Raw genomic sequence first — 18,462 nt, forward strand, 5'->3', positions numbered from 1 at the left:
AGAATAACTGATCTACAAATAGTATTCCCTGCCAAATAATAGGTTTTGTGCAATTAAGATTCGTAGAGCTACGCCTTCCCTGGTATAGTGGATCCCTCTACCAAACACTCACGCACCACTAGACATTGATTGATTCATTCATTCATTCATTGGAGACCGCTTGTGTCAATTAAAGAACATTTCCTGGTATTTTCCTACTTGCAGCAAATCTAGTGGATAATACTGGAAATACCGGTCAATTTGTTTTTTAGTAAAACAGCCCAACCCAGCCAAAATAACTGGCCCTAGAGACTAGAGGTCCACCGATTAATCAGAATGGCCGATTAATTAGGGCCGATTTTTTTGGACACCGATTATGGTTGCACCCCACGAGGAGACTGCGTGGCAGGCTGACTACCTGTTATGCGAGTGCAGCAAGGAGCCAAGGTAAGGTGCTTGCTAGCATTAAACGTATCTTATAAAAAACAATCAATCTTAACATAATCACTTGTTAAAAGCCTACCCCCTACTTTTTCGAACATTCTGTTAAAAATCGCGCAACATTTTGGCGTCCTGCTACTCATACCAGGAATATAGTATATGCATATGATTAGTATGTGTGTATAGAAAACACTCTAACGTTTCTAAAACTGGTTAAATCACGGCTGTGACTATAACAGAACGTCTGTTTCATCGAAAAGCGCAGGAAAATCTGATCACTGGAAATGGAAAAAAATATCCATGCGCCACTTCAACCCATTGTTAAAGGTGAACCGTATTAAATGAGGCCGAGGTTGCAGTACCTACAGCTTCCACAGGATGTATAGAGTCTTCTCATTTGATTCGGATTTGATTCTTGGTAGATCCGACCAAAGGGAACCGATTCCCTCCGACCACCAACTTGATGCATTGGCCGGGTGTTTTTCCGGACATTTTTTCCAGACGACCAGCTAAAAATCTGACTTGGTGCCTGGATTCACAACGAGTGTAGCTTTAATTCAATACCAAGCATGTGTATTTTAATGAACGTTTGCGTTTTAACTAATACTATTAGCGTTTAGCGTAGCGCATTTGCATTTCCAGAGGTCTAGTTGGGACGTCTGCGTCTCAAGTAGGAGCAAGAGGTTAACTACACATGGTTGATGATATTGCTAGTTTATCTAGCTTGTCCTGCGTTGCATATAATCGATGCGGTGCCTGTTAATTTATCATTGAATCACAGCCTACTTCGCCAAACGGGGGATGATTTAACCAAATCGCATTTGTGAGAAAAGCACAATCGTTGTACGAATGTACCTAAAACATCAATGCCTTTCTTAAAACCAATACACAGAAGTATTTTTAAACCTGCATATTTAGTTAAAAGAAGTTCATGTTAGCAGGCAATATTAACTAGGGAAATTGTGTCACTTCTCTTGCATTCTGTGCAACAGAGTCAGGGTATATGCAACAGTCTGGGCCGCCTGGCTCGTTGCAAACTAATTTGCCAGAATTTTACATAATTATGACATAACATTGAAGGTTATGCAATGTAACAGCAATATTTAGACTTATGGATGCCACCCGTTCGATAAAATACGGAACGGTTCTGTATTTCACTGAAAGAATAAACGTTTTCTTTTCGAAATGATAGTTTCTGGATTTGACCATATTAATGACCTAAGGCTCGTATTTCTGTGTGTTATTGTACTATAATTAAGTCTATGATTTGATAGAGCAGTCTGACTGAGTGGTGGTAGGCAGCAGCACGTTCGTAAGCATTCATTCAAACAGCACTTTCGTGCGTTTGCCAGCAGCTCTTCTCAATGCTTCAAGCAGTGCGCTGTTTATGACTTCAAGCCTATCAACTCCCGAGATTAGGCTGGCAATACTAAAGTACCTATTAGAACGTCCAATAGTCAAAGGTATATGAAATACAAATGGTATAGAGAGAAATAGTCCTAAAATAACTACAACCTAAAACTTCTTACCTGGCGATATTGAAGACCCATGTTAAAAGGAAGGAACTTAAACGTCAGCTTTTGTACATGGCACATATACAACACATTCAGTATTGTTGTAATTGTCATTATTACAAATATATATATATAAAAATCGGCCGATTAATCAGTATCTGCATTTTTTTGATCCTCCATTAATCAGTATCGGCGTTGAAAAATCATAATTGGTCGACCTCTACGAGAGACAAGGCATCCTACTCTATAATGGTCAAAATTCATACAATTTCCTACTTAAACGTTTCAAATAAAGCCTGTACTCCAGCATATAGATGTTAAGGATAATTGTGAATGTAGTTTCATTCGGGAATGACTACATTTATTTGTGGATGCTCAGGCTGACTTTCCTGTGTAATTGCCCTGGTATTTAAACTGAGCTCGACATGGGACATAAGGGAGGAGTGTCACGAACGGAGAGGAAATCCTGATCTCGATGTTGACTTATGATGGTGAAGATAAGCCCCATTTGGAGATGCTAACTGACTGACAGGAATTACAATTGTGGGTTTAGGACTTTAAATAGATCTTAAATAGGGCAGCAGGCAGCATATGTTATGGATCATACTCAGTTTTGATCATATTATGACATTGCCGAATTACACTAAGTCTGTTTGTGTGTGTGTCTGAAGTAAACAGCTGATAAACCAGAGGCTGAAGGGGTTATTAATGTGCAGGAAGGGAGTAAAGAAGGGTGTGTAACACTGATTTGATCAAGAGGTATCTGGTCGCTTTCCCAAATCGCACACCTTTTCCTAAATAATGATCTCCTTGACCATAGGGATCTGGTAAAAAGTACTGCACTATGAATAGGGTGCCGTTTAGGACAAAGTCTCTTTGCTAATGGCCAGGGTGGTTTATCACTTCACTTGTTTCCTGCAATAAATGGAGGAAGTATCAGACAACTCTAGGGCTAGGCTGGTTGAACTATTGAACCCACTCACGTTTTAGGCCTAGCAGTTAGAATATAGCATTCGTACAGATGGAATGTGGTTTGCAATTAAAATGTGGTTTGCACATAGTGTCATATCTGGCAAGGCTTGGATACATTTGTTGTTTAGGCCTAGCTAATAGAGACTTTGCATCATTTTGGATTTAAGATTGTGAAAAAAAGTTTGCAGTTTAAGCTGAATTTGACAGTGAGTTAATTCTTAAGTAATCCAGTATTTAGTTTGTGCAATGTTGGAAAATACCATACTCACTTACAGAAATGTGCCTGTCCGTGTAAAATACTCAACATTTAAACATGAGAAAGTATCACTGAACCAGAGCCAAGAGTCAATCCGCTAATACTAACAGGTTTAAAGTTTTAAATGAGAAAGATAATCGCATTAGAGGGCTGATCATACAAAGAGAGAGAGCAGCATTTCACACACCTAGAGTAGAGAGACACGTAATAACCTAGCTAGGATCACTACAGACTCTAATGCTCAGGCGGAAGACGGGTCAACACAGCTACACAATGTTGCCAATCTGAGGCTATCAAGTGTCTCAAAGTATGAGTTCTGATTTAGGATCAGGTCCCCCATCAAGAGGTTGACCGATTAATCGGAATGGCCGATTAAGTTTTCAAACAATCGGAAATCAGTATTTTTGGACACCGATTTGGCCGATTAAAAAAATAATAATAAAAATTTTACACCTTTATTTAATCTTTATTTTACTTGGCAAGTCAGATAAGAACACATTCTTATTTTCAATGACAGCCTAGGAACGAACGGTGGGTTAACTGCCTCGTTCAGGGGCAGAACAACAGATTTTTACCTTGTCAGCTCGGGGGATTCAATCTTTTAACCTTACAGTTAACTAGTCCAACGCTCTAACCACCTGATTACATTGCACTCCACGAGGAGCCTGCCTGTTATGCGAATGCAGTAAGCCAAGGTAAGTTGCTAGCTAGCATTAAACTTATCTTATAAAAAACATTCAATCATAATCACTAGTTAACTACACATGGATGATATTACTTGTTTATCTAGCGTGTCCTGCGTTGCGTATAATCGATGCGGTGCGTATCGTTGCTCCAATGTGTACCTAACCATAAACATCAATGCCTTTCTTAAAATCAATACACAGAAGTATATATTTTTAAACCTGCATATTTAGCTAAAAAGAAATACAGGTTAGGAGGCAATATTAACCAGGTGAAATTGTGTCACTTCTCTTGCGTTCATTGCATGCAGAGTCAGTGTATATGCAACAGTTTTGGCCGCCTAATTTGCCAGAATTTTACGTAATTGTGACATAACATTGAAGGTTGTGCAATGTAATAGGAATATTTAGACTTATGGATGCCACCATTAGATAAAATACGGAACGGTTCCGTATTTCACTGAAAGAATAAACGTCTTGTTTTCGAGATGATAGTTTCCGGAATCAACCATATTAATGACTTACGGCTCGTATTTCTGTATGTTATTATGTTATAACTAAGTCTATGATTTGATAGAGAAGTCTGACTGAGCAGTGGTAAGCACCAGCAGGCTCGTAAGCATTCATTCAAACAGCACTTTCGTGCGTTTTGCCAGCAGCTCTTCGTTGTGCTTCAAGCATTGCGCTGTTTATGACTTCAAGCCTATCAACTCCCGAGATTAGGCTGGTGTAACCGATGTGAAATGGCTAGCTAGTTAGCGGGGGTGCGCGCTAATAGTGTTTCAAACGTCACTCGCTCTGAGACTTGGAGTGGTTGTTCCCCTTGCTCTGCATGGGTAACGCTGCTTCGAGGGTGGCTGTTGTCGATGTGTTCTTGGTTCGAGCCCAAGTAGCGGTGAGGAGAGAGACGGAAGCTATACTGTTACACTGGCAATACTAAAGTGCCTATAAGAACATCCAATAGTCAAAGGTATATGAAATACAAATGGTATAGAGAGAAATAGTCCTATAACTCCTATAATAACTACAACCTAAACGTTCTTACCTGGGAATATTGAAGATTCATGTTAAAAGGAACCAACACCTTTCATATGTTATGAGCAAACTTTTAAACGTTAGCTTTTTTACATGGCACATATTACACTTTTAATTTCTTCTCCAACACTTTGTTTTTGCATTATTTAAACCAAATTGAACATGTTTCATTATTTATTTGAGGCTAAATTGATTTTATTAATGTATTATATTAAGTTAAAATACGTGTTAATTCAGTATTGTTGTAATTGTCATTATTACAAATAAAAATTTAAAAAATCAGCCGATTAATCGGTACCGGCCTTTTTTGGGCCTCCAATAATCGGTATCGGCGTTCAAAAACCATAATCGGTCGACCTCTACCCCCGTCCTTATAATTATGATCTAAAACTAAAGGCAAAACTGATCCTTGATCAGCACACCTATACACTTTGTGAATGCGGAGCCTGGTCTTCCAGACATTGCAAAAGCTGCATACTGTAGGCCTAGGCTACAGAATGCAGTAAGGCTAGGCTACAGTAGTATGTTGTAATGTAGGAATACTTTATAAACATGTTTTAACTTACTCTACAGTAGTACACTACTACAGGCTCTTCCTCCTATCTGTACTTATGGGGCTAATCCCAGAATGTTTTGGTATAAACTAGGCTAACTCTTGTTTGGGATAGAGTGACACAAAGACTGTCATTAATATCTGTCCAGTAGTACGCTGTTGTAAACATCACTTACAATACAGTCAAAGCGTTATCCACTCATATTACCCAGGCTTTCAGGCATATGCCCAGAATTTCAGGAATACCCTCAAGGCTTTCTGGAGCTGCATGACTGGCTGGGTGGGTAATTATTAAAGCTACGCCCCCAGATTAGGATTTGGATGTGGATAGAGGCCGAGACACACACACACAGTCCTGGTGGTGCAAGCAAGCTGAAGCACGCAAGATGAGGGGAGCACCGCTAAGACTGTTACATCAAGAGCCACTGCAACACTGACTACTTAACCAATCCCCACCGCTTATTTACCAAACATGGGCTAGCCAACCAACCGCTGCCTCAGGTCTAAAGGGAACACTGTCCTTATTACTTCAGTTGTTATTACATAGTTATTACATTATATTTATCACTAGCACCGTTATTACTATTATCATTAGTAATGATAATTATATTTTGGCTTGCTCTGACTAGTGTTGTCGATTTTCCTCTCTCACTGTCTGCATGTGGTGGGCTTTGTATCAGAGACTGGACTGAGATGGAGAGAGTCCTGTTGTGGGGCAGAGAGGAAAGGAGAGAAGGGAAAGAGAGGAAAGGAAGGATGGGGAGAAGAGAGGACAGAAAAAGAATGGGGAAAGGTGACGGGAGTCCTGTTGTCGGGCAGAGAGAAGAGGAGGGACGGGGAGAGGAGATGGAGGCAGACAGAGTGGTTGGTTCGTTCTCTCCCCTCTCTTCTCTCCTCGCCTCCGTCCAGTCGGGCAGTTCTCTGAAGAGAAGGACACGGAGACAGAGGGATAATGATTTTAATGGCACCTTCCCTTTCACTCTTTCTAACTCTCCCCCCTCTCTCTTTCTCTCCTGTTTTCCCAGTGATGGCCTCATCAGCTGTGCAGCTGTGCTCGGGCTCCTGTCGCTGCCTCTAGGAACCAAGTCTGAGTGACGCCCCCCTCTACCAGTCCCCTACAACCTCATCCCAATAACAACACCTGCAAAACAAATGCGACCATGTACAGCGTGGATGACCTGCTCATCTCGCATGGATACAAACTGCCCCAAAAAACCTCTACCTCTACTCCTGCTGCCTCACCCACACCACCGTCCTCTTACGATAACAAGCGTTATGGCGACCCGTCCTCCTGCCACCAGGAGATCTTAGAGAGCCGGTCCGGTGGTGGTCATGGAACAGTGAACGGGTATGAGATACAGTCTGGGCCAGGGGTCTATGTGTATAGCAACAGCACCAGCACCAGCAGGCGGCCCCAGCCACCGGCCCCAACCAAAGGTGGGAGGGACAGGAATAGCCAACCACAGAGGAGGGAAGCGGACAGCGGTAACCAAGGTGACGCGCACTCCATGGGCGATTCTCTCACGACAGATAGCGGGTGAGTCTGCTGCACAGAGCTTGTTTGGCACAAATAGATTCATGCAAAGGTGGACTCCGTCAGTCAAGAAGTTCTGCATTGGGAGGTTGCTCCCTTTCTCTCTTTACTACGCTTTCCCCACTCTCCCCTCCCACTCTCCCTCTTCCTCTCCTTCTAATAGACAGGGAGTTGGGGTAATGTCCTCCCCCCAACTCCCTACCTACCTACCTACCTACCTCCCTTTATAAAGCCAGTAAACAGGTAGTTTGGGTAATGCTTTTCTCCTCCCCTCCCTCCCTCTCTCCTCTTCTCTATAAAGCTAGTAGACAGGGAGTTGGGGTAATGCTCCTCCCTCCCTCTCTCCTCTTCTCTATAAAGCCAGTAGATAGGGAGTTGGGGTAATGCTCCTCCCTCCCTCTCTCCTCTTCTCTACAAAGCCAGTAGACAGGGAGTTGGGGTAATGTGTTCTGGAGTCTTAATCTGCCACATGGGACAGTTGTGTTGTAAACAGACTAGAGCTGCTGCTACTGCTGATAGACCCCAGCACCACCACCTGAGCATGCCCAGTTCTACAGACAGAAACAGCATCCCAAATGGCACCTTAAATCCCTATATAGTGCATTACTTTTCACCAGGACGTAAAGGGGGTCCATAGAGCTCTGTTCAAAAGTAGTGCACTGTATAGGGAATAGGGTGCCATTTTGGACGTTTACAGACAGATAGGGATGTCTGCCCGGCGTATCGATATAGCCTCGCTCTTAGTCGCCACACATAGAAACTCCCTCATGCGCACAGCATTTAAATATGTAGGCTATACGAAGAAGAGATGCCTCCTGCTCTATTTCATTCAGTTCACGAGTTATGCAATGGAAACCTTTCCCGGGGAATGTCCCCGAGTGTTCAAATGTACGATTTTTACCGAGGCACTTTTTCTTTCGTCTCTGCCTTTTCTTCTTGTCAGCTCGAGTAGCCTAGTTTGCAGTACCAGTCCTGGAGGATTGTGTATTGTATAGCTCTGTAGACACAAGGACGGTTAATAGCATCCATCAGTCATAGAGATCCTATAGCTTAATTCATTTGACATGTAATTATATGATATCAGTGCCCAATGCCACTCAAGTATGTACTATTTGCTTATGGAACAGTCGTTTGACCCTGAATACAATCCATGGATACGTTGATGATATTAGGCAACATAACACAACCTGCATATCCCCTACCCTTGCCTCAAGTCCAAACAGTGCATTTGATTTGAAAATGCAAGATAATCAAATGTGCCACTTTTTGAAATTGATGTTGCTGGGGTGTTTTTAGCTCAGTTTTAGAATGTACATATGGAATATTCCTAATCTTTCCACGAGGAGGTGCAGAGGACTAAGGATTGGGGATTGGCTAACTAGTCTATACTATATTATGGGATGCAGTGGAACTTACCTAATGGTCACGCCTGCCTGTACTGACATTAAATGAAAAGGGCAGATCAGATCATGGATGGAAAATCAGCCTCCCTCAGCCCATAGGGTGCACACATGTGCATGTTTGTTAACATGTTCAGTAGGAATATCCAGAAACAGAGATGTTGAGCTTGCAGAGAGAGATGATGATAAACACAGTGCATTGGTTCTGCAAATCGGATATGCTGTTATAAAGTCTTCAGATACAGTGCACTATCAGTAGCAGACTGATAGCAGACTGACTTTAGCCTGTCTGTGGTGGTCTAACTCCCCCTAGTGGTAGAGGGGCTCAACAACAGACACATCATCACATTCATCTACTGGAGAACTATTCCTGATGTGTCCTGTGTGTGTTCTATGGTCTATGAGCGAAACCATTGGTTCTCAGTTCTAATACTGTGTCTGTTCTGTGTTCTAGGTTCTGATACTGTGTGTTCTGTGTTCTAGGTTCTATGAGGGGCCCAGAGGCGTGTATTCTCATCACAGGGGCCCCAGAGACTTGTCCTACTGGAGGAGGAGGGGCCAGGACTTCAGCATTCTCCTGGACTACGCTGACTTTAGAGAGCCCCGAGGAGGTGGTACCTGTAGGAGGACAGAGGGGGTGCAGCAGCAGCAGAGACAGGAGGTGAGTTGATTCTATGATTTGTTTACACTACACTACCTTTGACCAGAGCCCATGGGTGCACTAAAAAGTAGTGCACTATATTGGGAATATGTTGCCATTTGGGAACGAGCCAAAGACCATTGTGGTTCTGTCCTCTGTCTAGGAGCCCCCGGAGGACTGCCAGCAGCGTGAGAAGCAGAGCTGGGCAGCCCAGTCCCAAGCTCAGGTCCAGGCCCGCTCCAGGCAGAGAGAGGCAGCACTGAAGCAGTGGAGGATGACCGCCGTGGACAGGAAGTGTCAGAGCCTGAGCACGGACGAGTGGCGGCCCGCCGTGGTTAGCTTCTCCTGCCAGCTTTCAGACAGCGAGTGCGAGAGGTGGTCTCAGGCTCAGGAGCAGTATCTGCAGCAGCGCCACCTCCGCACACCGGATGGTGCTATGGTTGTAATGGGTCCCAGGAACAAAGGGAAGTCCCAGTCTCTGCCCAGGATGCTGCAACCGGACAGCCTGCAGTACGTGGAAATGTCTGGGTCTATTGGGTCTGTGCCTGGGCAGGACGTGCACAGGAGGGTCAACGGCCACCCAGGGTTTCATTACGACCCTTACAGCATATATAACCACAACCAGGCCGGGGTAGGGGACAGGGACAGGTGGCCTGAGAATGACAACAGACCCTCCAGTCAAACTAGTATGACTAGCCAGGTCAGCCAGTTGAGTCAGGCTTCTCAAGTACCAAAGGTCCGGTACAGCCGTCCCCTGCGACCTCCGTCCTACGAGGTGCATCAGCAGACCCGGGGGAGCTCCGAAACGCTCTCAGGAGAGCCAGAAGCAGCATCAAGCCCCCAGCCCCAGGCCAGGGACAGAACCCCACTTCCTCATCCCAGTATAGGTGACCCCAGGCTGGACTATTATACACAGGATGGAGGGTCTGGCACGGAGCCTCCGGGCTATATCCCTCCCCCATCGTATCCCCCCAAGAGAGCTCCTCGACCTATGAGAGGAAGCCATGGAGGTCACAGGGGCTATGGAGAGGTCCCTGTCAACTACAGGTAACACATTATGTAGCTTACCTACTCATGATTTTATATTGCTTTTTTTCATTTGCTATTGAAGCACTTTGACATTATTTTCTGTAATGAATAGCGCTATAGTGGCGAATTTGCTAAATTACCAAATTAATGTAAATGCAATGTACAATTTAGAAGTTAAATAAATGGTAATATGTTATTATCAGGTACCACCAGATGTACCAGCAGAAGCAGCAGATGCGTGGGACCCCAGACCCCTGGTTTGGTAGCAGGCTCACCGGTGGAGGAGGGTCCGGGCCGGAGCCTCACAGAGAGAGGAGTGTACCCCACAGGAAGCAGCACTCCACTGGCTACAGTAAGCAGCAGCATCAGCCGGTCCTGGGTCCTGGCATCCAGTACATCCCCTTCGACGACCCATGCCTCCGACATGTGTCCCGGGAAGGAAACTCGTCTCTATGTGGCCGAGGTAACTCCATGACGGACGCCGACAAGATCCGCCACATCCGTAACTCCACATCCTCCGAGCTTCCCAGTGTCACCGTGTCAGACCACTCGTCTGATGACAGTGCCTTTTTGTCGTCCGCTTCCACGGGGGCCCCACCGCCACTTGCCAGCGCGCCAGACCCGGCCAGTCCCATGACGCTGAGGTCTTCTAGCGACTATGACAATAACAATAACAGGTGGCAGGAACAGCAGCAGCACTGTGATTTGCACAAAGAGACTGGCTCACTAGATAACTTCCCAGCAGCAACTTCCCAAAACTGTAACAGGTATAATCCTAAACCAAACCAGGGTGGTCCCTCTGCCTTCCAGCCACCAGCCCCTGCTCTGCCAGTGTGTCACAGCTCCAGCTCAGATCAGGGCTTCTCAGAAACAACCATCACACAGGTGAAGAAGATAGTTCCAGGAGACTCAGGAGTAGACAACCTCAACAGGAACTCTAAGAGGAAGGCTCACAGTGAGACCATATTCTGCCTGGTGTCTGTCCCCATCCACATGCAACAAACCAATAAAGACTCAGCAGCAGACCAGAACAATAACGAGAATATGCCTGCCAGTGTGCCAAGTATTCTGCCAATCGTGAGCGTCATCGCCACAGTAGACAACCAAAACACTGTGGTCCAATCCAAATCAGAGAACAGCCAAAGCCTCTGTAGCAAGTCGTTATCAGACATGGGTCTCAAACCCCCCTCCCACACCAGCAGCTTCACCTCAATGAGAAGCACCAGGAAGGGTCCTCTGAGGAAGGAGATAGTAGATGCCTGGTCACTCCAGGCCAGTGCTGACAAGGAGCTGTGCTACGCCGGCTCCTGGCCCGGGGACCAGTACAGGAACCAAGAGACCCAGACCAGCTCACCCGTGGCAGTGAAGGGTCCTGGGGGTACTGGGGGGACAGGTCAGCCTCAGAGTCCCCCTGGAGGACAGGGACAGGGGGGGCAGGAGACAGGCCACCCAGCCTCCGATACCACCATGGACAGTGGTGCAGGCACCGACTGCAGCTCCGGCTCGTATGGTGTGGACTATCCCATGAAGGGCCAGAAGAACCTCCACCTGTCCAGCAACAGCGCCTTCTCCTGTCTCAGTATCAGCCCGGCCCAGCCCCTGTCACTCCCACCCCAGCCTCCACCCCCTGTCCCTTGGGAGGGGAGAAACCAACAGACCTCCACATCCAGGAAGACTGGTACTACCACCTCCAACACCACCAAACCCCCAGTCAGTGCCCATGCTAACATCCAGGGCCAGGTGGCATTCGGCCAGTTCCTGCTGAAGCCGGTGAGCCGGCGGCCGTGGGATGCCATTGAGGAGCTGGAGAGTTTCAACAAGGCTGCAGGCGTAGATGTAGACCAGGTCCAGAAGAAAATTAAGGTCCAGCCCAGGAGACCCAGTGTCGACCAGTGTATAGACGACCTGGCAGAGGTCTACAGGACCATCATGGAGCTGAGCGGAGAAGACACACAACAACATCAGCACATAGCCCCTCCGCATATGGACCCTGAGAGGGAGACGGTTCGCCTTCCAGACCAGCGCCTGAATGACAAACCCAACAACAACATCCCTACCATCATGCCAAGGCTAGACAGCTGGGGCCCTGGCTCTACCATTGACCCAGACTACAGGGAGGTGAGGAGTGCTTTCTCCAGGCCTCAGCCCCAGAGCAGAACTAGCATCCTAAGACTGAAGAGAGAGGACATGGCTCCCACTGCCACCCTAACAGAGTCCACTGGCTTCCGAGACTACAACTCCCACAATGCTAAGGGTGACCCTAGGGTAACCTATGACTCCAGAATGACCTACAGGCAGGAGCTGGACATCCCCGTCGCCAAGGAGTCTCTACTGAGGGACGTGGGGCTCACCGTCTACACTGTCCCTGGAGGCACCATAGAGCAGGGTCAGGATTGTGGCCGCCCATTCACACTGATCACACCATTAGACCACAATGAACTATGCCAGAATGTACAGCTATCAAGGGAGAACAGAGACAGAGACTTTTTTGCCAAGAACAACCAGGTTGAGGTTGTGCACATCAGTGATGGGACTAATAAAGAAGAGCTTGGCTCCGCTAAAGTAGTGGAGGGAGGGAGGAAGGTAAAGAAGGACAACGTGCCCATCGTGCCACCCAGATTTAGGGGGCATGAGCCCAATCTGAACATCCGCAGGGCCCGGAGTGAGAACAGCAGGTCGCCCAGAGGTGAAGGGTCGCAGGGGACACCACACACCGGCAGATTGCCTAGGGAGGCAGCGTTTGCATTTGAGGATGACGTCTACAGATACAGCGTCAGCTCTGATCCTCTGAGTTGGCGTAACGAGGCTACGTTGGCAGATATACACCTGGAGACCCTGCTGATCAAGGAGAAGGCAAACACCATGCCCACAGAGGACCTGAGTAATCTATATGAGGTGAAGTGTGCCAAGGGGATCCCTGAGAACGAGACAATGGAGCAGAGAGCAGCCAGGATATTGGGGATAGATGTAGCCCCGGATTCACTTCGGGGGATTGTCCAGGAGAGAGAGGAGGAGCAGAGAGAGGAGGAGGAGTCACTGCAGGGGGTTGTAGAGGAGAGAGAGGATGAGGTGTCACCGCAGGGCGCTGTCAAGGTGAGAGAGGAGGACAGGCAGTACAGAGAGAATGAGGGAGAAACTGTCATAGGTGAAACACAGGAGCACAGAGACAACACAGTGACTGAGAGAGAGACCCAGGAACTCAGTCCAGAAGGAGCACATGCTGTGGAATCACTAGGCGGGGTCGAACAGAAAGTGGAGCACAGAGACAACCCAGAGAATGAGGACGAAACTCTAATAGGAGAAACACTGAAGCACAGTACAGACGAAAACAGAGATAAAAAGCATGTGAGAAGAGAGTACGAGCAAGTGATGAAGGTACAGGTATCCGTGGTTACCTTGGAAGAGGAGACGAGAGGAGGACCCAGTAAGGATGACAGCTTGTCAGTATGTGAGGACAAACGTTATGGAGGAGACAGAGAGAGATTAAGCCACCCCTCCATGGTGCTGGACCTGCCAGAGTTCCCCCCTAGCAGCCTCCCCTTGTCTCTGCCTGTGACCCCAGACGAAGAGCTGGCCCTTAGCTTGCTGAGTGTGGGTGGAGGAGGGGAGAGGAAGGGGCACATTGGTCGTGCCTCCCCCAGGCTCTCATCCTCGAAGTCGCCAGGCTGCACAGAGAGTATGGTCCACTTGGATGAGGTGTTCTCAGTCTCCTGCGTACTTATCAGGAGTTTAGACTCAGGAGAGCCAGAGCAGGAGACAGAGACGGAGGTAGTGGTAGTAGTACAGGTAGAGGCTGAGCAGGAGAAAGATAAGGGGATGAGCCAGGGAGAGAGAGAAGAGATGGAAGAGGAAAAGTTGAGGATAGAGTCAGAGCCGGAGGGGAACGAGATAGACAGGACAGACAAGAGAGAAGATGAGAGGATAGTGTCGGGAGAGGAGAAAGACCTGGAGGAGGAGGAGTTGAAAATAGGGGAGAAAGAGCAAGAGTTGACAATCAAGGTGGAGAGAGAGCTAAAGGTGAGAATGGAGGAGGAGAAAAGTGGGAGTCGGGAGGAAGAGGAAAGAGAAGTGCAGGAGGTAGAGAAAGAACCAGAGGAGGAGGATAATACAGAGAGGCAAGTGGAGGAGGAAGAGAAAGAGCCAGAGGTGAAAAGAGAGGAGGAGAGGAGTGAAGAGTCAGATGATGAACAGCAACAGGAGGTTCGGCCAGAGCCGGTGTCCAGGCCAGTGAAACCTCCTCTCCTCCCCAAGCCTGTCCCCATGCCTCGCAGCGGCACGGTGGCCAAAAGGGAGATCACCCTTCCCCTGAGCTTCAGTGTCTCTTCCTGTGGCTCCTCTACAACCCTAGAGGAGGACGAGCTGCTCCCAGGTAGGAACATGGACACACACACACGCCTTTAACAATAATACATGTAACTGTTACATATTTATATAGGACTTTTCATACACTGGGGGAAAATAATCACAAAATCTACAATATACACATGTATGTTAAGTTCTTTACTTCATCTTTGTGTAAAACTCTTTGTATCCTGTTTTATTTAAAGCTTCATTTTATCATGTTTATCACAAGAGGGAGCTATCATCCTACCGTAACATGAAGGATCAGGATGGAATGTAGAAAATATTTTACGTACATACTGCTGGAAAACGCACTAAGAACATTGTCAGATTAACAAGGAGGGATACAAACTCAAATGGACAATTTAGGTGTTTTTACAGTAAAACTGTGGGAGAACCCGGCCATTAAACCACTCCAGAACCTAGCAGTTATCCCAGCTGTACGACAGAGCTTTTTATGGGGTTGGTTTAGCGGGTGTGGATGGAAGAAGGGAGGGAAGGCCAAGCCAAGCCATTGTGTGAGCTGGGAATCCACAGAGACACGGGGACTTACACATTGTTTTAGAGATTAGATGGATTTCCCTAGCCTGGTCCCAGATCTGTTTGTGCTCTGCCAGTGTGGCATGATAATGAGTGACTAAGCATTGGCTTGATAGCACAAACAGACTGGCAGTAAGGATTTCCCTCGTTACTGTATATGGAATATCATCATGAATGTCTGACTGGATTGTGATTGATGCCATTTTTTCTCCTCAGACTCCTATGATCCTAGTCGAGTGGAGAGAGTGTAGCCTCTGACCTCTATGAATACCTTCGACATCTGGCGGGAATCGGCTTTGATCACCGCTCCGTCCGTCCTCCCATCCGTCCGTCAACTTTCCAGTCAATGCCTTGGTTAATGCCTATATAGTTCTTCTGAGCTCTATGGGGACTGGTTAAAAGTACTGCACTATATAGGGAATAAGGACGAAACTTAATCTCACTCAATGACCCCCCCCTCAACCACTGTGCCCCTTTTCACCAATACAAGCATTGTTTAAGCAACAGCAACAGTCCATAATATGCCTGCCTGACTCTGACCTGGTGCTCCAATGGACCTTCCGACTGCCAAACAAGACAATTACTGGGACCCATCTGTCCTCTGCCTTCATCCTTCTACTCACACTCCTCATCCTCCTCTTCACCATCTTCCTCTCCTAGACGCTTCCAGTCATGAGCCAACCACTGTTGCTTAACGGGGTGATTTTCCTACCCTGTCCTGTCTGGTATTTTTTTGTGTTGTTTGTGCATCCCAAATGGCACCTTTATAGTGTACTACTTTTGACTAGGGCCCCGGTCAAATGTAGTATACTGTATAGGGAATAGGGTGCCATTTGGAATGCGGGTTTGGTTTTCTTGGATTTACATGTCTGCCATCGACTGTCTCCCAATACAACAGCACTGTGGTTCCTATGAATGTAAAGAAGTGCTTATGCTTCTCAAACACAAACAAATGCTTTAAGACGAAACCACAATAAGACAAATGTCTCGTGTTACAATCAGTATTACCTACGTACACCAAATGTCAATAAGAATTATAGAGGTTTAAGGTGTTGTTCCAACAGACTTTTGTGATGTTTATTGCTGAAAAACTGTATATTTTCTTACCTGTGTTGAAACTTACACTGAGTATACAAAACATTAAGAACAACTGCACTTTCCATGACAGACTGACCAGGTGAATCCAGGTGAAAGTTATATGATCCCTTATTGACGGCACTTGTTAAGTCCACTTCAATTAGAGTAGATGAAGGGGAGGAGAATGGTTAAAGAAGGATGTTTCAGCCTTGAGACAATTGAGACATGGAATGTATACAATTCTGAAGGTGAATGGGCAAGACAAAACATTTAAGTGCCTTTGAACGGGGTATGGCAGTATATGCCAGGCGCACCAGTTTGCGTCAAGAACCGCTGCTGGATTTTTCACACGCAACAGAACGATCCACCACCCAAAGGAGATCCAGCCAACTTGACACAACTGTGGGAAGCATTGTAGTCAACATGGGCCAGCATCCCTTTGGAACACTTTCGACACCTTATATAGTCCATGCCCTGACAAATTGAGGCTGTTCTGAGGGCAAAAGGGGGTGCAACTCAATATTAGGAAGGTGTTCCTAATGTTTGGTATACTCTGTGTATATGTTGAAGAAGAATCTGATTCTGAAGCTATACTCTTGAGATGTTATTACCAATTAATACTTCTCTCCTGTTCTCTACACTTGTGTGTTTGTGGCTTGGCCGTGAGGCCTGAGAATGTACTTATATGTCAGGCTGAATCAGATTGATTGTTTTTGCTGTTTTGCCAACTCCTATATGGAAATTGCCGCGACAGTTGTTGTGACAGCAAAACAGATCTGGGGCCAGAAGTTTACATACACCTTAGCCAAATACATTTAAACTCAGTTTTACACAATTCCTGACATTCAATCCTAGTAAAAATTCCATGTCAGTTAGGATCACCACTTTATTTTAAGAATGTGAAATGTCAGAATAATAGTAGAGAGAGTGATTTATTTCAGCTTTTATTTCTTTCATCACATTCCCAGTGGGTCAGAATTTTACATACACTCAATTAGTATTTGGTAGCATTGCCTTTAAATTGTTTAACTTGGGTCAAATGTTTCTGGTAGCCTTCCATAACCTTCCCACAATAATTTGTGGGAATTTTGTCCCATTCCTCCTGACAGAGCTGGTGTAACTGACAGGTTTGTAGGCCTCCTTGCTCGCACACGCTTTTTCAGTTCTGCCTACAAATATTCTATGGGATTGAGGTCAGGGTTTGTGATGGCCACTCCAATACCTTGACTTTGTCCTTAAGCAATTTTGCCACAACTTTGGAAGTATGCTTGCGGTCATTGTCCATTTGGAAGACCCATTTGCGAGCAAGCTTTAACTTGATGTCTTGAGATGTTGCTTCAATCCACATAATTTTCCTCACTCATGAAGCCATCTATTTTGTGAAGTGCACCAGTCCATCCTGCAGCAAAGCACCCCCACAACATGATGCTGCCACCCCCTTGCTTTGCGGTTGGGATGATGTTCTTCGGCTTACAAGCGTCCCCCTTTTTCCTCCAAACATAACGATGGTCATTATGGCCAAAGAGTTCTAATTGTTGTTTCATCAGACCAGAGGACATTTCTCCAAAAAGTACAATCGTTGTCCCCATGTGCAGTTGAAAACCGTAGTCTGACTTTTTTATGGTGGTTTTGGAGCAGTGGCTTCTTCCTTGCTGAGCAGCCATTCAGGTTATGTCGATATAGGACTCGTTTTACTGTGGATATAGATACTTTTGTACCTGTTTCTTCCAGCATCTTCACAAGGTCCTTTGCTGTTGTTCTGGTATTGATTTGCACTTTTTTTTACCTAAGTACGTTCATCTCTAGGAGTCTGAACGCGTCTCCTTCCTGAATGGTATGACGGCTGCGTGGTCCCATGGTGTTTATACTTGCGTACTATTGTTTGTACAGATGAATGTGGTACCTTCATGTGTTTGTAAATTGCTCCCAAGGATGATCCAGACTTGTGGAGGTATACAATATTTTTTCTGAGGTCATGGCTTATTTCTTTTGATTTTCCCATGATGTCAATACAAAGAGGCACTGAGTTTGAAGGTAGGTCTTGAAATACATCCACAGGTACACCTCCAATTGGCTCAAATGATGTCAATTAGCCTATCAGAAGCTTCTAAAGCCATGACATCATTTTCTGGAAATTTCCAAGCTGTTTAAAGGCACAGTCAACTTCGTGTATGTAAACCTATGACCCACTGGAATTGTGATAAAGTGAAATAATCTGTCTGTAAACAATTGTTGGAAAAAATGACTTGTGTCATGCACAAAGTAGATGTCCTAACCAACTTGCCAAAACTTTAGTTTGTTAACAAGAAATTTGTGGAGTGGTTGAAAAACGAGTTTTAATGACGCCAACCTAAGTGTATGTAAACTTCTGACTTCAACTGTATATAACACTGTGGTGTTTGTCACTCAGAGCTATACTGTTGTTGCACAGGACTTCTCTTGGGGCTGCTTTGAGTGAGCAGCCGAGA

At 46.0% G+C, this 18,462-nt stretch overlaps 1 protein-coding gene across 2 annotated transcripts in view; it reads left to right on the plus strand.

The window, feature by feature from the left end:
• Window positions 1–16,150, plus strand: part of LOC112228039 — a 41,889-nt gene extending 25,739 nt beyond the window's left edge. For both annotated transcript variants that reach the window (XM_024393175.2, XM_024393174.2), the window contains 5 exons: window positions 6,459–6,970; window positions 8,851–9,028; window positions 9,171–10,054; window positions 10,240–14,405; window positions 15,134–16,150. In XM_024393175.2, the coding sequence (XP_024248943.1) occupies window positions 6,594–6,970; window positions 8,851–9,028; window positions 9,171–10,054; window positions 10,240–14,405; window positions 15,134–15,168 (5,640 nt within the window). In that variant the 5' untranslated portion in view covers window positions 6,459–6,593 and the 3' untranslated portion in view covers window positions 15,169–16,150. The remainder of the gene's footprint in view (window positions 1–6,458; window positions 6,971–8,850; window positions 9,029–9,170; window positions 10,055–10,239; window positions 14,406–15,133) is intronic.
• The last annotated feature ends 2,312 nt before the right edge of the window (window positions 16,151–18,462 follow it).

This window comes from Oncorhynchus tshawytscha, linkage group LG29 (genome assembly GCF_018296145.1).
Source record: "Oncorhynchus tshawytscha isolate Ot180627B linkage group LG29, Otsh_v2.0, whole genome shotgun sequence".
Lineage (NCBI taxonomy): Eukaryota > Metazoa > Chordata > Actinopteri > Salmoniformes > Salmonidae > Oncorhynchus > Oncorhynchus tshawytscha.